The sequence below is a fragment of the Trachypithecus francoisi genome, unplaced genomic scaffold, assembly GCF_009764315.1.
Source record: "Trachypithecus francoisi isolate TF-2019V2 unplaced genomic scaffold, Tfra_2.0 Lachesis_group14, whole genome shotgun sequence".
Lineage (NCBI taxonomy): Eukaryota > Metazoa > Chordata > Mammalia > Primates > Cercopithecidae > Trachypithecus > Trachypithecus francoisi.
Genome location: NW_022681459.1, coordinates 56,598,756 through 56,622,255, shown reverse-complemented (window position 1 = coordinate 56,622,255; position 23,500 = coordinate 56,598,756). Strand labels below are relative to the sequence as shown.

The window sequence follows — 23,500 nt, the reverse complement described above, 5'->3', positions numbered from 1 at the left end:
GTGCAACGTCAATGCAGCTGTCACCATCTCTATTAATTTATTTCCCCTTTTCACATCCCTTCCCCTATATCCACAGAGCAGTTTAAACTTTCAGGCTGGGTGCAGCAGCTCACGCCTGTAATCCCAGCACTTTGGGAGGCCGAGGCAGGAAGATCACCTGAGGTCAGGTATTTGAGACTAGCCTGACCAACATGGTGAAACCCCATCTCTACTAAAATACAAAAAATTAGCCAGCTGCGTTAGCATGCGCCTGTAATCCCAGCTACTCGGGAGGCTGAGGCAGGAGAATCGCTTGAACCTATAAGACAGAGGTTGCAGTGAGCTGATATTACACCACTGTACTCCAGCCTGGGCAAGAGAGCAAGACTCCATCTCAAGAGTAGGAAAGTAACATGAACAAAGCAAAGAAATACTATCAGCCACTGGAAATATGGCTTAGTTCTAGGTTTAGGGTCTTTCTAAAAAGAACTAGAAATGAATTGCTACAAATTTACTTAGCTGAGTCTCAGTCAACTAACAGATATGAAATGGCTTTTTTGGGTTAATGGATAATCTGCACATTGAGGGCTATTATTGTAAGACAGTGAAAATGGGACAAGGTAAACATTCATTGAATTATTAGGTAATTCAAGTATAAGTAACAGAACTAAACAGAAACTTTTAAAATCAATGTCATTATTTAAATCTGCCTAAATACTTCTCATCCAAATCCATTTATTCCATTACATTTCATTAATATTGTCCCTGCCTAATAAAGGTTATAGTCTGTCAAGAGACTCAAGGCAGCATAACATACCACAAAGTGGCAACAACCCAAACATCTATCGACTGATGAATGGATAAACAAAATGTAGTGTATCTATACAGTAGAATATTATTTGAAAACAAGAAGGACATAAGTACTAATAAGTAACATAGATGAACCTGAAAAACATTCTACTAAGAAGTCAGACACAAAAGGCCATATATTGTCTGATTGTATTTATACGAAATGTCCCATATAGGTAATTTCATAGAGATAGAAAGTAGACTAGTAGATGCAAGGCACTAGGTGGAGAGGAGATAACGGGGAGTGATTACTGAGTACAAGGTTTCTTTGGGGGTAATGAAAATGGAAGTAGATGGTGATGATGGTTGCACAACTTTTGAATATACTAAAAACCACTGAACAGTGCATTTTATTTATTTTATTTTTTACTTATTTATTTATTTCGAGATGGAGTCTTGCTCTGTCGTCGCCCAGGCTGGACTGCAGTGGCACGATCTCAGCTCACTGCAACCTCCGCCTCCCAGGTTCAAGCGATTCTCCTGCCTCAGTCCCCCAAGTAGCTGGGACTACAGGTGTGCGCCACCACGCCAGGCTAATTTTTGTATTTTTAGTAGAGATGAGGTTTCACCATGTTGTCCAGGCTGGTCTTGAACCCCCACCTCCAGTGATCTGCCTGCCTCGGCCTCCCAAAGTGCTGGAATCACAGGTGTGAGCCACCATGCCAGGACTTATTTTTTTGTTTTGAGACGGAGTCTTGCTCGTTCGCCCAGGCTGAAGTGCAGTGGCAGTCTTGGCTCACTGCAACTGCCACCTCCCGGGTTCAAGTAATTCTCCCGCCTCAGTCTCCCAAGTAGCTGCTATTACAGGCATGTACCACCACCCCCAGCTAATTTTTGTATTTTTAGTAGAGACGGGGGTTTCACTATGTTGGCCAGGCTGGTTTCAAACTCCTGACCTCAGGTGATCCGCCCGCCTCGGCCTCCCAAAGTGCTGGGATTATAGGCATGAGCCACTGTGCCCGGCCGATTTTATTTTATATTTATCTTATTTATTTTATTTTAGAGTCCGAGTCTCGCTCTTGTTACCCAGGCTGGAGTGCAGTGGTGCAATCTTGGCTCACTGCAACCTCTGCCTCCCAGGTTCAAGGGATTCTCCTGCCTCAGCCTCCTCAGGAGTTGGGATTATAGGTACATGCCACCACACCCGGCTAATTTTTGTAATTTTAGTAGAGACAGGGCTTCACCATGTTGGTCAGGCTGGTCTCAAACTTCTGATCTCATGATCCACCCGCCTCGGCCTCCCAAAGTGCTGGAATTACAGGTGTGAGCCACCGCGCCCAGCCTATATATATACACATATATATATATACATACACATATATATATATACACACATATATATACACACACACACACACATATATATATATATTTTTTTTTTTTGACAGAGTCACACTGTGTCGCCCAGGCTGGAGTGCAATGGCGTGATCTCAGCTCAATGCAACTTCCACCTCCCAGGTCCAACCGATTCTCCTGCCTCAGCCTCCAGAGTAGCTGGGATTACAGGCACTCGCCACCACACCCGGCTCATTTTTGTATTATTAATAGAGACCTTCGCAAGTCCTCTGGCCTCTCCAGACCTCAGTTTCCCCAACTATAAAATGGGGATAGCAGCCATGTGCCATGGCTAAGCAAAGACGGTGTTGCTAAACTGAGTCATCATCATCACTGCACTCCTGGGTAAAAACTCCCTTGGATCCAATGGTGGTTCTGGCTGCTTGGAACCCATTATCCCCTCGACAGCTCCCTCTCCCTTCAGCTTCGGAAGAGAAGGGAAAAGGGACGAGAGTGACCAGGGCCGAGGGCCAGAGCAGTCCCAGAAGCAGGAGTGAGGGCAGAGAACAGGGCCCGGGGCGGGACTGGGGCGGAGAGGAAGGGCCAGGACCCCCAGGGTGGGGGGCGAGGGTTGGGAGCCCCTGAGATGAAGGGCGAGGGCCGGGGCTGAGGCGGGGTGGGGTCCCCCAGGGTGTGGGACGAGGGTCGGGAGCCAGGAGGTGGAGGGCGAGAGTGGGGCCCGAGAGGAAGGGTCGGGACCTCTGAGGTGGGGGGCGAGGGTGGGGACCCAGGTGGGGCGGAGGGACAAGGGTCGGGACCTGTGAGGCGGAGGGCGAGGGCCAGGGCTGAGGTGGGGTGACGGGCAGGGGCTGGGCCAGGGCCAGGCCAGGATCCGGTCAGGGTCAGGACTGGAAGCGGAAGGCCGGCCAGGCGCCCGCAGCAGCCGCCCACACCCCACAAGCCACGTGTGGCCTGGACGCCTGGGGCGGCGGACGCGCTCCGGTGGCGCCCTGAGCTGCTCAGTTACCAGAGCCATTGGGGCCGATGATGCAGGTGAACCTCCGGAAGGGGCCAATGACCTGGCGGCCCCGCCAGGACTTGAAGTTTTCCACCAGCAGCAGCTCCAGGTGGCCCATGGCGCCACCCTCCCCGCCTCACCCGCGTCCTCAAGCGCCCGCGGTAAAAGCGCGGGAAGGGATTCGCCAAGTGTCGCGAGAAGAGAGCGAGTCGCGGGGAGCGCGAAGTCGTTCCTTAGCAACGAGTTGTTGACATTTCCGAGGGAGCGGGAGCGTCAGCACCTCTGAGGCGTAGCTGGGAGCCGGACAGAAAACTGTGCTGCAGGCTTGTCTTTCTCCGGCCCGACCCAGGGAGCCAACCTCCCCTCCGCTACAGCTTGCTTATTTTCGTCGTCTGTTCTCCTGATCCTGCGTGTTCTAAAAACCGCTTAGGCTTTCCGTGGGTTCCCAGACCATGGCGGTGGCGCTGCCCAAGGACTTGCGGCAGGACGCCAGCCTGGCCAAGAGGAGGCACGCGGAGCTGTGCAGGCAGAAGCGGGTCTTCAACGCCAGAAACAGGATCATTGGGGTGAAAGGGCAGGGGCCGGGACGGGGTTAGAGCGGCAGATGCGGGCGAGGGGCGGCGTGGAGGGGGAGAGGAGATGAGTTCTAGGATGAAACATCTGAGCCAGGAGGCTGCAAACGGCACCGGATTTTGCAGGGGGAGAAGGAGGGTGAGGGGAGGAAGAATTCGATGCTTTGACCTTGCCAAAGGTGTGGGAGACCTTAGCAGGCCCAATAATGCTCCCTCTCGAGCTCGCCTGGAGTCCCCAGCGGTTCTCCTCCCCTGAGCCAGATTTTCTACAACTCGTATACAGTGGGGCAGAGATTAAAAATAATAATAAGTGGGATTGTTATTACTGAATAAAAGTATCTGGCCCTAACCCTTCTCCCCTGTTTTTCCATTTATAGGGAGACACTGAAGCCTGGGATGTTCAAGTTCATGACCAGAAGATAAAAGAAGCTACTGAAAAAGCTAGACACGAAACGTTTGGTGAGCATTTCTTGAATGCTTATCTGTTGGTTTAGGATTGTGTGCCTTTAGACTCCAGTCTTCCCCACCGCCCACCCCACCCCCGCCTTTTTTTTTTTTTTAAATAGAGATGGGGTCTCACTGTGTTGCCTAGGCTGGTCTGGAACTCCTGTGTGCAAGTGATCCTCCCACATCAGTCTCCCAAGTGCTGGGACTTCAGGCATGAGCCACTGTAACCAGCCCTCATTTCTTCACATATATAAAAAGTTGTCATTTTCACACTCTTCCTCTTTTTAGATTTCACAATTTCTTGTGCCCAGTTAACTTAATGCACTGATTCTTCTTCTCTGAAAATAAAAACAGCTATTGAATTCGAATGTGGATTATAGTAAAAAGATTTTAACGATAAATGTATGTTTTCTTCCATTTTCTTAAAAAACTGGATAGGAAAAGCCTTAAACACACACTCACTTTCTCTGCTCAAAAGTTTAAGACCCTCTATGGAGGACAGCTGTTTATACCAGACAACACGTATGTCCACGCTCACACCCTCAAGCTGACTCAGAGATAGACATGATTCACATCAAGGTATTATTATTCCACTTCAAATAGAACTCATTTTCCCCTATCATGTCCAACAATTTTAACAATTCTTGAAATTTCACACTTTGAGAGGCTAAAACTAGAGGATCACTTGAGACCAGGAGCTCCAGACATGCCTGTGCAACAAAGCAAGACCCCATCTCTATAAAAATAAATTGAAAAAAAAAAACCAAGAAATTTCATTGTTTTTAAACACCATAAAGATTTTTATAATAGAAAAAAAGCAGGATACAAAATTGTACATACCATGGGCTACTATGTTTTTGAAATATTTTAAAATATGCTTAGAAGACAGAAAGGAAATATGCCAAAATGTTAGCAGTGGTAATGTTGGAGGGATAGAATTATGAGTAAACTTTATTTTCTGCTTTATACTGTTCTGTATGTTCCAAACATTTTATCTTTTTTATTAATATTTTTAGTTATGAGGTAATTCAATCTTACAAAAACAATGTGACAGCTACCCACCACCAGACTAGATGTTAACATTTTGCCAAATTGGCTTCAGATATCTTGAGTGTTTTTTGCGAATTGTGTTTTTTATATAGCAACACCCCCCCACCTCTTAATTTTCCCTTCCATTCTCCTCAGAAGTGTTTATCATTCCCATACTTTTTTTTTTTTTTTTTTTTTGAGACAGAGTCTTGCTCTGTTGTCCAGGCTGGAGTGCTGTAGCACCATCTCAGCTCACCACAACCTCCACCTCCTGGGTTCAAGCGATTCTCCTGTCTCAACCTCCTGAGTAGCTGGAATTACAGGTGCACACCACCATGCTGGGCTGATTTTTGTATTTTTAGTAGAGATGAGGTTTCACCATGTTGGCCAGGCTGGTCTCAAACTCCTGACCTCAGGTGATCTTCCCGCCTCTGCCTTCCAAAGTGTTGGAATTACAGGCATGAGCCACCAGGCCCGGCCCCCACACACTTTTATGCTTGCACTATTTATGTATGTATTCACAGCAACATAAAATTGTTTTTATGTGTGTGTTTATGTGTGTGTGTGTGTTTTTTTTTTTGAGATGGAGTCTCACTCTGTCGCCCAGGCTACAGTGCAGTGGCGCGATCTCGGTTCACTGCAAGCTCCGCCTCCCAGGTTCACACCATTCTCCTGCCTCAGCCTCCCGAGTAGCTGGGACTACAGGCGCCCGCCACCACGCCCGGCTAATTTTTTGTATTTTTAGTAGAGACTGGGTTTCACCGTGTTAGCCAGGATGGCCTCGATCTCCTGACCTTGTGATCCGCCCGCCTCGGCCTCCCAAAGTGCTGGGATTACAGGCATGAGCCACCGCGCCTGGCCATTTTTATGTGTTTTTAAAATTTACGTAAATGGTATCCTATTGAATAGATCCATTTGCAATATGTTTTTCTTTCATTCAGGTGTGTATTTTTGAAATTAATCCATGATTTACATTTAGAGAGTATTCATTGTAATTGTTTTATGGCATTTTGTTATATGAATTAACTACAGTTTCTTCATACATTCCCATACTGATGGCTGGTTTAGATTTTTTTTTTCAGTTGTTTTGTCATTGTGGACACTGCTGCGATGACTGTCCATGAATTGTGTCCCTAGCACATGTGACAGGGATACCTAGAAGTGGAATTGATGGGTCAAAGGTAGTTTTATGGGATGTTGCAAAATTGTTTTGTTGTAAGTGTACCAAGTTACACTCCTACAAGCAGTAAATGAGAAGTTGTTTTTTTTTTTGAGATGGAGTCTCGCTCTGTCGCCAGGCTGGAGTTCAGTGGACCGATCTCGGCTCACTGCAGCCTCCGCATCCCAGGTTCAAGTGATTCTCCTGCCTCAGCCTCCCAAGTAGCTGTGACTACAGGCATGCGCCACCACGCCCAGCTAATTTTTGTATTTTTAGTAGAGATGGGATTTCACCATGTTGGCCAGGATGAGCTCGATCTCTTGACCTTGTGGTCTGCCTGCCTCGGCCTCTCGAAGTGCTGGGATTACAGGAGTGAGCCACCGTGCCCAGATGCAAATGAGAGATCTTGTTTCCCCACATCCGTACTAATATGTGCCATTGTTAGCATTTTAAATATTTTGCCTTCAATTCATTGGATGTTTCCTACCTTGTATGGGTGATCATCCTTTCATAAGTGTATTGATTACTCGGGGTTTTTTTTTTTTGGTTTTTTTTTTGGAGGGGGGACGGAGTCTCATTCTGTCACCCAGGCTGGAGTGCAGTGGCGTGATCTTGGCTCACAGCAACCTCTGCCTCCCAGGTTCAAGTGATTCTTTTGCCTCAGCCTCCCAAGTAGCTGGGACTACAGGTGCCCACCACCACGCCCAGCTAATTTTGTATTTTTAGCAGAGACGGGGTTTTACCATGTTTGTCAGTCTGGTCTCGAGCTCCCAACCTCAGGTGATCCACCCACCTCAGCCTCCCAAAGTGCTGGGATTACAGGCGTGAGCCACCGCACCCAGCCTCAGATTTCTTTATAGTGATTTGCCTGGCTGTTCCTACACTTTGCCCATTCATTGGGTTGGGTTTTTGGGTTTTTTAAAATTGATTTGTAGGTACCCTTTGTATATTCAAGATACTAATCCTTTAATGGCTGGGTTACTTTTTTGGAGGGTTGTATTACTTTTGCAATCACTGAAAAAAATACTTTTTAAAGTAGATTCATGGGCTGGGTTCAGTGGCTCACTTCTGTAATCCCAGCGACTCAGGAGGCTGAGGCAGAAAGATCTCTGGAGGCCAGGAGACCAGCCCAGACAACATAATGAGGTCCTATCTCTAAAAAAGTAAATAATAAAAAATAAAATGGATTCAAATTTATTTTTTCCACTGAATCCTAAGCTTATGGATATGCTATATCTCTTCCAGCCGCTGAAACGAAGCAAAATGACAAAATCATGTGTATACTGGAAAACCGGATAAAGAGGGATAGGAAAAATCTCTGTAGGGCTATCAGTGACTTCCAGCAGAGCTTTCAGAAGCCAGAAACTCGCCGTGAATTTGATCTGTCTGACCCCCTAGCCCTTAAGAAAGATCTTCCAGCCCGGCAGTCAGATAATGATATTCGGAATACGATATCAGGAATGCAGAAATTCATGGGAGAGGATTTAAACTTCCACGAGAGGAAGAAATTCCAAGAGGAACAAAACAGAGAATGGTCTTTGCAGCAGCAAAGGGAATGGAAGAACGCCCGTGCTGAACAAAAATGCGCAGGTAATGAAACAGAAGAGACGAGCTGGTCTCAATGCTGTCTTCAACAAACCATCCCTACAGTTTTTCTGTTTTTTTTTTTTTTTTTGTTGTTGTTGTTTCTTTAAGCAACCCTACAGTTTTTGTGGGATTTTTTTAAAGTCCTACTAATGTGCACAGCCACATGCTGCTTTGGCCCTGTGGGGAAAGAAAAGTCAGAGCCTGCCCTCCAGGAGGGAAACGTCTCGAATCACACCTCAGTCATGCAGGAAACACTTGCTGTGTTGGGGTCCTAGGTGGATGCTGGTGTGCAGAGGTAACTCACACTCGGTACCTGCCCTCCCAGTCTGCTGGGAAGATGAATGGCAAGATGCAGGTCTTCCGAAGTCTCTTGGGTGCTGTGGTAGAAGTTCCTACAGGTGACTTTGGGGGTGTAGTTGCAGGCATAGTGGTCACATGCCCTCACCAGGACTCCCCAAGTCCAGGGAACCTCTTGGGTAAAGGCTCCAAGGCCTGAAACAGCCTCTCATTGAGGGAACTGCAGAAAGCCCAATGCATCCTCACTAAGGTCAGCAGTATTCTGCTCTCCCAGCTCCTCTTCATGCCTGCACTCGAGCAGCACTGATCCTCCCAGCCACTTCTGTGCCAGGAAGACCTGGTAACGAAGACAGCAACATCCCTGCTCTCTTGGGGTGTGTCAGCGGGCGATGAAATAGTGAGGAGCAATGAGGAAGACAAAAGAGGGACCGGGCACAGAGAGGAACACACTTGGCCTTCTTGAGCCCCTCCTCTCTGCTTGTTAGTTTGCAGTTTCCTTGCTTGGCTCATCCTCCTCCCAGCCTCTTCTTTCCCCAGTCTACTCTCCATGAGTGATGTCTCCCCAGATCCTCTTCTCCCATTCTCTCTGAACCCACTCCTACCAGATTTATGCCCTCCCTGCTCCCCTGGAACTGCCCTGGCCAGCCTCACCAGTGACCTCCGTGTCACCCAATCCAAGGTCAGTTTTCGATCTTCATTTTGACCTAACACCAGCACAGCACACAGTCGATCTCCTCCTCCTCCTCGAAATCCGCATACAATTCAGCTTTCAGAACACCACTCTCGTATTAGTTCCCTTCCCACCCAGGTCCTTTGTTGGTTTCTCATCTGCTCAACCTCTGGATGTTGTTCACACCAGTGCTCTCCTCTACCAGCTAAACTCACCCCTGAATGATCTCGTCTGGTCTCATGGCTTTAAATGCCACCTATAGGCCATCATTTCTCAGGTTTATACCTCCGGCCTGGACTCTTCCCTGAATCCAGACTCATAAATCCATCTAACTTCTCTTGGATGTCTAATGCACTTGGCAAGATCAGCACAAGTCCAATAACTCTGTTCTTCCCCGCAGACCTGACCTACCCACATCCGTGACAGCTCCTTTCTTCTAGCTGCCTGGGCCCCAGCCCAGGTAATCTTGACTCCTTCCTTTCTCTCCATTTTTCAACTGCTTTCCCCCTTCTCCAACATTACTGTTCTGAACTAAGGCTATCAGCATCTCTGGGCTGGGCGCAGTGGCTCACGCCTGCAATCTCAGCAGTTTGGGAGGCCGAGGAGGAAAGATCACTTGAAGCCAAGAGATCAAGGCCAGCCCAGGCAACAAAGTGAGACCTCATCTCTACAAAAAAGTAAAAAGTTAGCTGGGCATGGTGTTGTGCCCATGTAGTCCCAGCTACTCAGGAGGCTGAGGCAGGAGGATCACTGAGCCTGGAAGGTCAAGGCTGCAGTAAGCCCTGATTGTGCCCCCGCCCTCCAGCCTGGGCAACAGAGTGAGACCCTGTCTCAAAAAAAAAAAAAAGGCCGGGCGCGGTGGCTCACGCCTGTAATCCCAGCACTTTGGGAGGCCGAGGCAGGTGGATCATGAGGTTAGGAGATAGAGACCATCCTGGCTAACACAGTGAAACTCCATCTCTACTAAAAATACAAAAAATTAGCCGGGCATGGTAGCGGTCACCTGTAGTCCCAGCTACTTGACTCAGCAAGCTGAGGCAGATGAACCCGGGAGGCAGAGCTTGCAGTGAGCCAAGATTGCGCCACTGCACTCCAGCCTGGTGACAGAGCAAGACTCTGTATCAAACAAACTGACAAAAAGCATCTCTCAGCTGCTCTTTGGGTCTCTCCCCTTATCCTACAGTAGCTCCCCATTTCACTCAGAGTAAACGATTTTTTTCAGGGACCTTCACAGTCTGGCCTTATCTCCTGCTATGCTGCCCTCTCACTCCATTCTTTCCACACTATCTTGCTGTTTTCAGACATGAGTGCATCAGGCTCACTTCCGTCTTGGGGCCTTTGCATGTGCTGTTCCCTCTCCTTAGAAATGTCTTTCTGCAGATATCTGTAGGGATCACCACTCTCCTCCTCCAGGGCTGTGCTAAAATGCTGTCTTATCCGTGAGGCCTCCCCGACCCCCTATTTTAAACCCTGTACCCTCTTCCCACCCCACATTCCCTATCCCCTTGCTTTGTTTTTCTCCATAGCCTTGAGCACGGACATGCTGTATGGTTCATCCGTCTCCCACGTGGTCTGTTTCCACCTCTGGCCAAAAGGCTTTGTTTCAGCTGTGTGCTTGGTTCTTCAGCGGTCTCCTTGACACCTCACGGGACCCCTCACAACATATTGGAAAGCAGCCCTAGATCCTCTTCTGCATCTGCTCCTGTGTCCATCTTTCTCCTCCCACTCACTGGTACCTCTTGCCTTAAACCAGAAGTCTAGGGAATCATCCATGACCCACCTCCGTCTCCAGGCCATCTCTAACTCTTGCCCCTTCTACCTCCTGCATCTATTTTGAACTGTCCGCTTGTCCCCATCCCCGCTGTCACCCTTGTGATGCAAGCCACCACCTCAGCTGGACAGACCTCTGCCGAGATCTTTCTGATGGCCTCCACTTCCTTTCTTGCCCCTCTGTGATCCGTTCCCAACACAGCAGTCAGTGATACTCTTTAAACAATGTGGGGTTCAGCCAGGTGCGATGGCTCACGCCTGTAATCCCAGCACTTTGGGAGGCCAAGGCGGGCGGATCACCTGAGGTCAGGAGTTTGAGACCAGCCTGGCCAACATGGTGAAACCCTGTCTCTACTAAAAATACAAAAATTAGCTGGGCGTGGTGGCATGTGCCTATAATCCCAGCTACTTGGGAGGCTGAGGCAGGGGAATCACTTGAACCCGGGAGGTGGAGATTGCAGTGAGCCGAGACTGTACCATTGCACTCCAGTCTGGGCAACAAGAGCAAAACTCGTCTCAAAAAAAGAAAAACAAAAATGCGGGGTTGGATAGCATCACCCTACCCTGTCGATCCCAGCTTCAAGCCCACTAATGGCTTCCCAAGCACTTGGAAAGAGATGCAGAATCCTCCCACAGCCCACAGGCTCTGCATGCTGGGCCTCCACCCACCTCTCCACTGTCGACTCCGCCCCCTCTGCTTGCTGTGTTCCTGTCATCTTCCTTTTTCACTTCTGGATTCCACTGTATCCTTTCCCAGCCCAGAACCTCTGCACTGGCTCCCAACCCACTTCTTCTGTCCTCCAGGTCTCGAACAGCATTTGCTCCCAGAGGAGCAATCCCCTACCCTCCTCCCTAAGCTCAGCCGCCTCAGCCAGGAACCCCCAGCATGTTTCCTCTTGGTCTCTCCGTCCTTGCCTCCCTGTCACTGCTACAGTTGGCATTAATACATTTATTCTGGATTCCTGTGTTGGTTGATGTCTCCTCTCCTAGGCAGCAAGTTCCAGGAAGGCAGGAAAAGCCCTTACTCCCCATTATGTATCCTGTGCCCAGCAAAGTGGGACCCCCATGCTCGGCTTTCCATGGCTCTATGTTAAATGGATGAATGAACAAATGGATGGTGAGAGGTGAGGCTGACTGACTGTTCAGAGGCCAGAAATCGAAGATGAAAGAGTTTGGTCTTTGTTTCTGGAGGCAGTGAGGAGACCCACAGGGCACAAATACTTGAATGAAGAAACCTGATCGATGACTTTTTTTTAACCTAATAATTCTGCAAGCCGGGCGCGGTAGCTCACACCTCAAATCCCAGCACTTTGGGAGGCCAAGGTGGGCGGATCACCTGAAGTCAGGAGTTCAAGAGCAGCCTGACCAACATGGTGAAACCCTGTCTCTACCAAAAATACAAGATTAACTGGGCATGGTGGTGCACGCCTGTAATCCCAGCTATCCCTGAGGCTGAGGCAGGAGAATCGCTGGAACCCAGGAGGCAGAGGTTGCAGTGAGCTGAGATGCGCCACTGCACTCCAGCCGGGGCGACGCAGCGAGACTCCATCTCAAATAATAATTATAATAATAACAATAATAATAATTCTGCAAAGGAAGTGTGTCCTGCTTCACAGGTAAGGACACAGGCTCAGCGAGGCTAAGTCATCGTTGAGGTTAACAGCTAGGAAATATCTGGGCTGCGATGTGAGCCTGCTCTGTTGGACTCCAAATCTTCCCATTTTTCTGTTTGGACCTTCTACCTTGACCCCTTCACCTCCTCCTCCTCCTCTTTCTCTTCTTCATTGGCCTAATCAAGTCCTCCTGTCACCCCACAATATCTGTCATCTGGCCCCACTTCCTCCGTAGAGGCCTGTGGGGTTTCTTGTTCTTTCACTTCTGGATTCCGTTGAATTCTTTCCCAAAACCTCGGCATCTGCTCCCAACCCACTTCTTTTGTCCTGCAGATCTCAAACGTCATTTCCTGGGGCTGTAGAGTATCTCTTGCCCACTGGAAGGATGTAGCTGCCTCTGGATAGAGCAGGACAGCAAGGGGCACACCACCAGCCTGTCCCAGGACCCCAGCATAGTGATGATCGCTAGCACTCCTCTGGGAGCTTGACTCTCCCACAGCCTGAGAGGCAGGTCCTGTCATTGTTCCTGTCCTCATCATGCTCATGGGTAAGGACGTGGTAGGAGGCAAAGGCACGAACGGCCACAGGTCAGGGGGAAGGCACTCCCGTGGCCAGGTTGGTCTGATTGCTTCTTCCTTCCTTTCAGAGGCCCTCTACACAGAGACAAGGCTGCAGTTTGATGAGGCAGCCAAGCACCTACAGAAGCTGGAAAGCACCACCAGAAAGGCCGTTTGTGCATCTGTGAAAGACTTCAACAAGCGCCAGGTATACGTACTCCGAGACCCCGGGCTCGATGACTGGAGAGGAGGATGAGCCCACTACGGCTTCTCAAGGCTCTCTGGCCTCCCTGGGATCCCAGTCTCAGCCTGCTTCCCTGGTCCCATCACCAGCCCTGACAGAGACCCTGATGGGCTGCCTGATTATGAGAAGGATGAGACCCAGTCCTGTTCCTTAGCTCTGAATCTTGGAGGGAAACCTGCCAAACTAGCCATGTGACCTGGGGAAGTCAGCTCACCTTTCTACACCTCAGTTTCTTCTTCTGTAACATAAGGATGGTGACATTCACCTAGACTGTTACCACCTAGCTCTGCTCCAATGGCTGGTGCTGGCTTCTGTTCTTCCCACCTCTCAGACTTCCCCTTTACCGAGAACAGCTACTGCGCTGCTCACCAATGGCAGGGATGATAAAGAAGATCGTGATGAGCTCAGACAATGGGGCCTCCTGAGAGCTCCTGCCTCCCCTCTAAACTCTGCCTCCCCTCCTCCCACACACTCCCCTCCCCTCCCATCTGATGCTGAAGTTGCTGAAGTATGTTCTTCTTTTTGTTTCTTTGGGTTTTTTTGTTTTTGAGACGGGGTCTCACTCCATCACCCAGGCTGAAGTGTAGTGGCACGATCACGGCTCGCTGTAGCCTCGACCTCCCAGGCTCAGGTGATCCCCCCACCTCAGCCATCCAAGTAGCCGGGACTACAGGCACGCGCCACCGTGCCCAGCTAATTTTTGTATTTTTTTGTAGAGACAGGGTTTTGCCATGTTGCCCAGGCTGGTCTCAAACTCCTGAGCCCAAGCGATCCTCCGCCTCAGCCTCGCAAAGTGCTGGGATTACCACATCTGGCCCTCTTTTCCTTTTGGAAATTAGAGCTCATCCCCGTATCTCTCCCTCCCAGACAAGGTTTTCTTTTCAAATGCAATTCTATTATCTGGTGGGTGGGGACTTTGCCTGGGTTCGTTGATCAGGTTCGCTTGTCAACTAGAACTATGGTCCCCAAAGAAGGCTGTGCACAGGATCTGTGGGAGAGCAGATACCAGAGCCCTGCTTCATATTCATTTTTAACCTCATCGCTTTTGATTTCCATGTTCATGTGTAGTTATAAGCATGTGCTGTCATTAAAATATAGTAGTACCACACTGTGAGCTAAATATATTGGAGATACAAGCTCAAAACTGTCCTCCTGGTAGGGGCAGGCAGTCAAAAATCCTAGAGAAGCTGGACCAGACACCAGAGAATGTGGGTTTTCAACACGGGGGAGAGGAATGAGGAGAGCCAACTGCGGGTGCTGGGGAGGACCAAAGGGCAAAGCAAGACACCTGAAGTCCGAGCTCACCACCCAGTGAGCTGCCAAGGTCTTACAGATCATCCATCGCTGCCCTTCATTTTACAGAGGGCGCCCGAAGACGGGGGTCCGTTGGCTCCAGTCCCCACTGCAAGTGAATGGCAGGGTGCGGCCCTTGACAATTAGTCCACTGTTGGCTGGTGATCCGCTCATTCGTTTATGGAAGTGATGATGATGATGATGATGATGATGATGATGATAATTCACTCATTCATTCATCAGTTCAACCAGTCTTTATGGAGCCCTTCCTGCTGGGCTTTGGGGTAGCTTTTGCTGAACCCTGTTGTCTCATTCATCAGCGGATTCATTCATATATTCTAGAAGATGTTTAATGGGCATCCACAGGCTGCCTGGTATTCTCAGCCCCCAGCTCCTCAGGTGGATGCCACGAGGCAGCGCCATCACAAACACTTCTGCACTGGGGGGGGCTGCCCTCCGGCTTCTGCAGCTCTGTTCCTAACTAGAACTGGGCTGTTTCATTGACCTGGGATGTTAATACAAGGTTCTGGACAACTATCCTCAAAAGAAAAGTCCAAGCAGCTGGTCCAGTTCAACAGGAAGGACACACTGAGGCCTCCAGTTCTTGGGTCGGGGCTCCCTTCGTCAGAGAGGCGTTGTGTGTCAGTTGTGGCATCAGGGTCTGACACACAGGCTCTGGAGCCTGACCACACGGGTGCGAGACCACGCTCTGCCCTGCAGCCTTGGGCAGGCCACCCACTGCCTCGGTTTGATCATCTGCAGAATGAGGAAACGATAACACCCTTCTGTGTCGGTGAGAATGTGCTTACCCTTTTGCTGGGGTAAGAAGCAGCCACCAGTCTCAGTGGCTTAAACAGAAAGTTGGTGTTCCGTGCATGCTCCCTGCCTGCCGTGGACTGGCTGTGAGGCCTGCTCCTCGGCCACCTCACTTTGGAGCCCAGGCCCTGGGACTGAGCGACCGCCAGCCGGAGGATCCCGGCAGCACAGGAGGGAAGGAATGTGTGCCTAGTCCTCCCAGGCATTCTCCCAGGAGCAGTACTGCCACCCCTGCTCACATTTCACTAGTGAAAGCAAGCCACATGGTCACGCTAAGTCTAAGTGAGCAGGACGGGGAGTTCTGCCCCGTGCCCAGGAAGAACACTGTTGATAGCGAATGGTCAGCAGTATTGGCCATCACACCTGCTAGTAAGGTGGCTGCGAGGACTCACATGGTAATGCACGTGACAGGTCAGGACAGTTTGGCACACAATCAGGACTCAGCAGGTGATGGTCATTATTATTATTGGAGACCAAGTCTCACTCTGTCGCCCAGGCTGGAGTGCAGTGGTGCCGTCTCAGCTCACTGCAACATCTGCCTCCCAGGTTCAAGCGATTCTCCTGCCTCAGCCTCCTGAGTAGCTGGGATTACAGGTGCGCTCCACCACACCTGACTCATTTTTTTTTTTTTTGTATTTTTACTAGAGATGAGGTTTCACCATGTTGGTCACACTGGTCTTGAACTCCTGACCTCAGGTGATCCACCTGGTTGACTATTATTTTTAATTTTAGCAACAATTAGCTGCTCTTAGTAGTCACTGTGTTCAGCCCTCCCACAGAGGCATGATTAATCCACCTTAACTGACAAAGAAACAGGCTCAGACCCAGGCGCGGTGGCTCATGTATGTAATCTCAACGCTTTGGGAAGCTGAGGCAAGAGGATCACTTGAGCTCAGGAGTTCATGACTAGACCAGGCAATACAGTGGGACTCTGTCTCTAAAATTCTTTTTTCTAATTAGTCGGGTTTGGTGGCACAGCTCTATAGTCCCAGCTGTTTGAGACACTGAGGTAGGAGAATCACTCAAGCCTGGGAGGTGGAGGCTGCAGTGAGCTATGAGTGCATCACTACACGCCAGCGTGGGCAACAGAGTGAAACCCTGTCTTAAAAAACAGAAAGAGACTGGGCACAGTGGCTCACGCTTGTAATCCCAGCACTTTGGGAGGCCGAGATGGGCAAATCACGAGGTCAGGAGTTTGAGACCAGCCTGGCCAACATGGTGAAAACCCGTCTCTACTAAAAATACAAAATATCAGCTGGGCGTTGTGGCAGAGGCCTGTAATCCCAGCTACTCGGGAGGCTGAGGCAGGAGAATCACTTGAACCTGGGAGGTGGAGGTTGCAGTGAGTTGAGATTGCATCACTGCACTCTGACAGAGCAAGACTCCATCTCTAAAAAAAAAAAAAAAAAAAAAAAAAAGGAGGCTTGGAAGGATGAGCTGACTTTCTTAGGGAGTACTCAGGGGCAAGTCCAGTATTTGAAGTTGGGCCTGTCTAGCTACAAAGTGTGTGCTGTGTGACTCCATCAAGCTGGCCTCCAGTGAGCACCTGTGGAATGCCGGCTCCTTGCAAACTGCCCTGTCCATGTGTTACTGAGGACAACTGTTATCCCAAGTACATATCTCCTAAAAGCCATCTTCTGAGAAATGACTGCAGCCCAGAGAGGGGAGGTGACTTGGTGCAGGTCACCCAGCCAGAGACCCCCCAGGGAATCAAACAGAAATGAGACCTGGAATTGCTTTGTACTGGGGACTGCGGCTCAGGACCACTGAAGTGACTGCATTTTCTACCATTTAGAAGTCACCACTGTTGTAAATCACTCTGTTGAGTGTTCTTTGCAGCCCACAGATGTCCAAGGGTTGCCAGGGGCACAGAGCCCTGCCTTGGTTGGGGCCAGGCCCATGTGGGGTGGCGGCCTAATCCAAGGAGAGAGCTCCCTGCCTTGGCAAGTTGGTGCAAGACCCAGAGCTCTTATGCACACACCCAACAGGTGGTGATCCCCCGAGTCCAGCCCAGCAGTGTGCAGACAGCCAGGGGTTCAAGGACCCTCCCGCATCCATGCCTGACAAGTCTCCCCTCCACCGAACTCCTGCTGCCCTTAGCATACCCTCCCCTCAAGGCCCCAGTGAGGTTTGCTGCCTGGGTGTCAGAATAGCCCTGGGGTCACTCGGACCATCTTCTTTAATGTCTTCACCTGCTTAGGCCATCGAGTCAGTGGAAAGGAAAAAGCAAGAAAAAAAGCAAGAACAAGAGGACAACTTGGCTGAGATCACCAACCTGCTGCGTGGGGACCTGCTCTCCGAGAACCCGCAGCAGGCAGCCAGCTCCTTCGGGCCCCACCGTGTGCTCCCTGACCGCTGGAAGGGCATGACGCAGGAGCAGCTGGAGCAGATCCGCCTCGTCCAGAAGCAGCAAGTCCAGGAGAAGCTGGTGGCTGCCCCGCCCCTTTTCCAGAGCCCGCAGAGCTGCCTTCCAGGCACAAATGTAGTTGTAGCAGGCCTTGTGCTCTGCCCTAGGACCTGCCCTCAAGGAATTTCCCTTCTAGTCGGGGGAGGCGGGGAGACAAGAGCCAGATAGTCTCACACCCGTATGATGTGGCATCAGGAGTAGGAGTGCCAAGAAAGAGAACAGTAGACTGGAAGACACTGAAGCAAAGACCCAAAAGAGGGTAGGGAGGGAGCCATGTGTCTACCTGGGAAAAGGGTGACCGGGCAGGGCGAGCTGTAAGGGCACAGGCCCTGAGGCAGGACCCTGCCGGACCTGCTCAGAGAAGAGCGAGGAGCCTGGTGGCTGGAGTGGAGTGAGGAGAGGGGCAGGTGCTGAGGCCTCAGAGGCAGAGGGTCAAGGTCCTGGCAGGCCACTGGGGAGGACTTTGGCCTCTTCTGTGACTGAGATGGGGAACTCTGCAGGGTTTTGGGTAGAGGAGTGACAGGATCTGACTTAGGTTGAACAGGACCCCCAGCATGATCCTCCTGTATTGAGGGCAGACACTATAGGGGCTGAAGGGGAAGGAAGAAGATCTCCAGGAAGGCCTCTGCAGTGTTCACAGTGAGAGGCGATGCTGGCTGGGACCCCGGGGCAGGCAGTGGGGGTGCTGAGCAATGGTCAGATTCTGGATCTATGTTGAAAGTACAGTCGACAATATCGGATGAATGGTTGGGTGGGGATGTGTGAAGGAGAGGAGTTAAAGGCAACTTCAGGTCCTATGGCCTGAGCAACTAGAGGGATGGAATTGGCTTTTCCAGAGATAGGGAAGATGGTGGGAGGAGCAGGTTGATGGGGTGGGAGGGGTGGAAGTCAAAGTTACAATTTTGGATATGTTAAGTGTGCAAAGTTCATTAGAGATCTGTATCTATTAGGATTAGATTTGCCTGAGTGTAGCAGAAAACCACAAATAACAGCATCTTAAACAAAATAGAACTTTCTCTCTTGCAAGTAAATCCTCAGGAAAACAGTTCAGGGCTGGTATGGCAGCTCTGTGGTCATTGACTGATGTCCCGCTATCCTTGGCTCCTGGCTCTCACTTCTTAGTGCACGATGGCTGCTCGAGCACCAGCCATCACATGCATAGTCCAGCTACCAGGATGGAGGAATGGAGAACACTCTAAGGAGATTTCCACTTACATTTCATTGGACAACACGTAGTCACAAGGTTGCCCCTAACTCTAAAAAAGTCAAGGAAATGTGTTTATTCCAAGCAGTGAAGTGCTGGTGATTCTTTTACTAAGGAAGAATGGAAAATGGTTACGGGGAGACAAGTAGTATTTTCTGCCACAGCTTCCAATTAAAGCCCAGGAGGCAGCTGGATATGTAACACAGGGCTCAGAACAAGGTCTGGGCCAGAGGCATAAATGTGAGTTGTCACCTACAGAGAGTATGTATGCATGCATTTTGAGACAGGGTCTCACTCTATCACCCAGGCTGGAGTGCAGTCATGCAATCTTGGCCCACTGCAACCTCTGCCTCCCAGCTTCAAGCGATTCTCCTGCCTCAGCCTCCCCAGTAGCTGGGATTACAGGCATGCACCACCACATCCAGCTGATTTTTATATTTTTAGTAGAGGTAAGGTATCATCATGTTGGCCAGGCTGGTCTCGAACTCCTGGTCTCAAATGATCCTCCCACCTCAGCCTCCCAAAGTGCTGGGATTACAGGCGTGAGCCACCATGCCCAGCACTACAGAGAGTATTTAAAGCTGAGGACTGAGTCCTGCTCCCCCCTCAGAACCCCCCTTCTCACCACCACTGTTTATAAAGAGCAGGAATCTGAGAAGGGGCCGCCAGGGAGTTGGACAGATGCAAGCCGTGATTTCCTGGAGGCCAAGTGAGGAAAGGTGTTTGGGAGGGAAGGAGAGAGGAACCCCTGGGTCAAACGCTGCTGCCAGGCTGCAGGCTAAATGCTGGATCCCACACCATGGCAGTCACCGGGGACCCCGTCAGGAAGGAGCACATTTGGCAGAGGAGTGGGGCCTCCAGCCTAATGGGCTCAAGAGAGAACAGGCAGGAAACAAATGGAAACGGCACATGTAGACAGCACTTACAAGGCGTTTGCTGTAAAGGGTGCAGAGAAATGGAGTGGGAGCTTGGGGGGCCGTGGCGTGAAGGGAAGGTTTTTGTTTGTTTGTCTTAATTGTAGAAATAACAGCATGCTTGTCATTCAACCGGAGTGATGCAGTAGAGGGGGAATTGATGCCAGAGGAGACACTTGCTGGAGCCATGTCCCTGGGCTGCAGGAGAGCAAGGGACATGGAGTGCTAGCTGAGGGCTTGGTGTGGCCTGGGAGTTCGGAGCCGTCATTGGAGTCATGGGAAGGGGCGTCAGGGCAGGAGCTTGCGGGTGAACAGAAATGAGACCTGAAATTGATTTGTACTGGGGGCTGTGGCTCAGGACCACTGAAGTGACCGTCATTTTCTACCTTTTAGAAGTAGAACTGAGCAGGGTTGGGGGGAGTTAATGTAAATGGTCATCTACAAGAACTGGAAAGGGAACAGCTTGGAGGAAGGGGACAGGCTGGTCAGACAGTGCCGAGGGCCCACTGGGGGTTCATAGTCATGACCTTGAAGTGACCCCAGAGAGCGCTGTCGGGGTGTCCCCACCCATGCTTAGCCGGATTCATCGTGGTCACTGCCTGCCTGACCAAGTGAAGAACTCAGGGGACTGAGGGTATCGGCCTGGGAGCGTCTTCCATAACACTAACCGGGGAGCCAGAGAGAGATTGGAAAAGTGGCGGCCGGCGGACGGGAGGTCACACTTCGCGGGGGGCATAATCATTGGAATCAGGAATCAGGGACTTGGAGAGAGTAGAAGAGGCGGGTTAGAGCAGTGAGACTGTGGGGGCAGCATTATTGGTAATAACAAGGGAAGGGTGGAGGGTCCCAAAGGGAGGGTCTCCGGACCTGCAGCATCGGCCGGGTGGGGCCCGCAGTCTGTGGTTTCAAAAGCCCGCAGGGGATTCTGATGCCCACTCAAGTTTGAGACCCACTGGTAGGGTGTGCCCAGTGGGTGAGAAGGTGAAGCCGGGACTAGGTCTTTGGCAAGGAGGCGGGAGAGCTGAGCAGCTGGGGACAGGAGAGGGCTGTCTCTGTGTGTGCTGAAACCACTGAGAATCCTGGCAGGAGAGATCTGGAGAGGGTCTCAAACCTGCAAAGAGTGAGTGGGAGAGGCCAGGCTGGGCTGGCAGGTGCCATAGTTGGTGTGAGCTTCTGATTTGGTGGGTCTGGGGAGGAGGAGGGACAGTGGTGGTGGTGTGGACCAGGGCATGAGGAGTCGGGGGGGCAGCTCAGCCACCTGCTTCCCTGCAGGCCAGAGGTGCGTGTGTGTGGGAGGCTGCAGTGGGGCCGGGACCTGCACCGGCAGGGGGTGTGAGGTTCAGGATGTAGTCCAAGGTGGAAAAGGTGCTGGGGCTGGAACTGGGGTCCAGGGCCCTGCTCTGTGCTTCAGGACTGCAACTCTGCCTGGACCGTCTGGCACACACGTGGAATGAGGGCAGGCTGGGGGTCTCCTCTGGCTTCCTGCATGACATCGGTCACCTACCTGCCACTCCTCTGAGCCTCAGTTTCCCCATCTGTAGAATGAGAGGCCAGGCCTCCTAGACAATCCCCTGGGGCTCTTTGGCTCTGGGGAAAGGCAGTGGTGAGCCGCCTCTTTTCCTTCCAGAGGCTCCAGGAAGAAAAGCACCAGCGAGACCTGGACTGGGACCGGCGGAGGATTCAGGGGGCCCGTGCCACCCTGCTGTTTGAGCGGCAGCAGCGGCGGCAGCAGTGCAACCTGCGCAAAGCTCTGGACAGCCGCAACCTCACCCTGGCCAAGGAGCAGCGTTTGCAGTGAGTGCTAGGTGGGACCAGGGCCAGATGGGGGACCGGGTGGAGAGACTGCGGGGCTGTGGAGGTCAAGGACAAGGAGGGCCAGGAGGGGAAACACCCCGCCCTGGTGGTCCTCATCTGGACACTGTGGACCTCAAATGGGCTGGCTTGGGTTGACAGACCCATGGGCCACGGGTCACTGCTGTCCACACAGGGTGCATGGGGCTTTTCCACACCGGAAAGCCCCAGAGAAGAGCACTGAGTCTGCTGGGGAAGTCAGAAAGGCTTCCTGGAGGAGGCTTCATGGCTGAGACCCAGGAGGAGGATGGCATTACCTACTAGCAGGGACAGCTTTCCAGGCAGAGAGAGGGGCTCCCTGGGCTGCCCCTAAAAAGCCTGGAGTGTCTTGGTTATAGACAGGACCCCAAGACTTTGTCTCAGAGTTCCAGCTGCAGGAAGATGTCAAATGCAAGTAAATAGGTGAACTCGCAACTGAAAAACACAGTATTTATTTACTTATTTATCAAGCTCTTGGCTTAAACTCAGGAGGGGCCCAGGAATATTTTCTCCAATCCGATGTCTGGTTGCTGGTTGGTCCATCTGTTATCATCACTTCTGCGGAGGGCCTAAAAGGAGCATTAAGAATGATCTGAAGGCTGGGCACAGTGGCTCACACCTGTAATCCAAGCACTTTGGGAGGCCGAGGTGGGCAGATTACGAGGTCAGGAGTTCGAGACCAGACTGGCTAACATGGTGAAACCCCATCTCTACTAAAAATATAAAAATTAGCCGGGTGTGGTGGCACATGCCTGTAATCCCAGCTACTTGGGAGGCTGAGGCAGAAGAATTGCTTGAACCCGAGAGGTGGAGGTTGCAGTGAGCCGAGGTGGTGCCATCGCACTCCAGCCTGGGCAACAAGAGCAAAACTCCGTCTCAAAAAAAACAAAAAAAAAAGATCTGAAAAGCCAGGCATGGTTGGCGCACGGTTGAAATCCCAGCTACTGGGGAGGCTGAGGCAGGAGGATCGCCTGAGCCCAGGAGCTAGAGGCTGCAGTGAGCTATGATCACACCACTGCACTCTACCCTGGATGACAGAGCAAGACTTTGTCTCTAAAAAAAAAGAAAAGAATGATCTGACAAATCAAATAGGGTGAACACAGTGTACAGTCACACCCATGGAGATTTAATTTTCACATGTCCCCAACTGTTACTGGTGTAAGTCCCTCATCTACCTGCAGTGTAATTATAAAGTGACCCTCGCCACTGAGGAGTGGTTGAGATGGATCATTTTGGGGGGGCTCATTAGGTGTGAAATGTATTCTGTATTTTGGGGATAACACACTAATAAAAAGTTTGTGTGCCTTTTCAAAAAAAAAAAAAACAGAATATTTAGGAAGTATACACATTTGCTGACTTTCTTTTTCTCGTTTTGTTATCAGGAAAAAATACATGAATGAAGTCTATACAAATCAACCCACGGGAGATTATTTCACACAATTTAATACAGGAAGTCGATAATGAGGAAGACACCCTTGTTCCCGTCATTCACGTATAAAGAGTGGCAGCCTTAAAGAGTCACACTGCTTTTTTAAAAATACACTCCTTGGGCCACAAGTGCCCTTCAGCTGTAATCGTCCACTGTAGACAAAACATTGATCTAACCTCTCCCTTGTATTTCTGTGAGGAACATTCATTTCTGTTCGGCTCAGCTCAGCGAAGGTCTTGGGTGGGGCTCTGGGAAGTAGCTCAACACGGGCCTGCTCAGGGCCACCTTAGGGAGAGGTGGTATTTAAGGTGGTGTTTAAGATGGGCCTGTGTTCTGCACAGACTCAAGGTTCAGCTGCAGTAATAGTTACTGCTCCCACATGCAAAGCTATGTGCAAATCCACACACTTCATGTAGAAGTCACTAATTTGATTCTCACAACGGCTGGTGATGGGTATTTTTACTACTCACATTTTCTAGTTGAATAACCTGAGTTACAGACACGTTAAGTGGCTTGGCGAGGTCATACCCCCGGGAACTGT

The 23,500-nt window shown here is 50.6% G+C and overlaps 2 protein-coding genes across 2 annotated transcripts in view; one reads left to right on the top strand and one right to left on the bottom strand.

The window, feature by feature from the left end:
- The window catches only part of SMC1B (structural maintenance of chromosomes 1B), a 66,718-nt gene extending 63,427 nt beyond the window's left edge, over nucleotides 1–3,291 (bottom strand). Inside the window, exon 1 of the mRNA XM_033233610.1 lies at nucleotides 3,131–3,291. Coding sequence (XP_033089501.1) covers nucleotides 3,131–3,239 — 109 coding nt within the window. The 5' untranslated portion in view covers nucleotides 3,240–3,291. The remainder of the gene's footprint in view (nucleotides 1–3,130) is intronic.
- Nucleotides 3,292–3,548: 257 nt separating this feature from the next.
- On the top strand, nucleotides 3,549–23,050 carry RIBC2 (RIB43A domain with coiled-coils 2). Its single transcript, XM_033233611.1, has 7 exons — nucleotides 3,549–3,687; nucleotides 4,071–4,152; nucleotides 7,574–7,918; nucleotides 12,912–13,030; nucleotides 17,376–17,603; nucleotides 21,328–21,494; nucleotides 22,913–23,050. Exons 1-7 carry the CDS (start codon nucleotides 3,574–3,576, stop codon nucleotides 22,989–22,991), a joined length of 1,134 nt encoding a protein of 377 aa, XP_033089502.1. The 5' UTR covers nucleotides 3,549–3,573; the 3' UTR covers nucleotides 22,992–23,050.
- Nucleotides 23,051–23,500: the final 450 nt, after the last annotated feature.

Bases quoted from the DNA above. Each gene is read 5' to 3' on its own strand.
- RIBC2 (XM_033233611.1), top strand. From the start codon at position 3,574: ATGGCGGTGGCGCTGCCCAAGGACTTGCGGCAGGACGCCAGCCTGGCC. The intron at 17,604-21,327 runs GTGGCTGCCCCG...TTTTCCTTCCAG, and splicing joins AGCAAGTCCAGGAGAAGCTG to AGGCTCCAGGAAGAAAAGCA. The intron at 21,495-22,912 runs GTGAGTGCTAGG...TTTTGTTATCAG, and splicing joins GCCAAGGAGCAGCGTTTGCA to GAAAAAATACATGAATGAAG.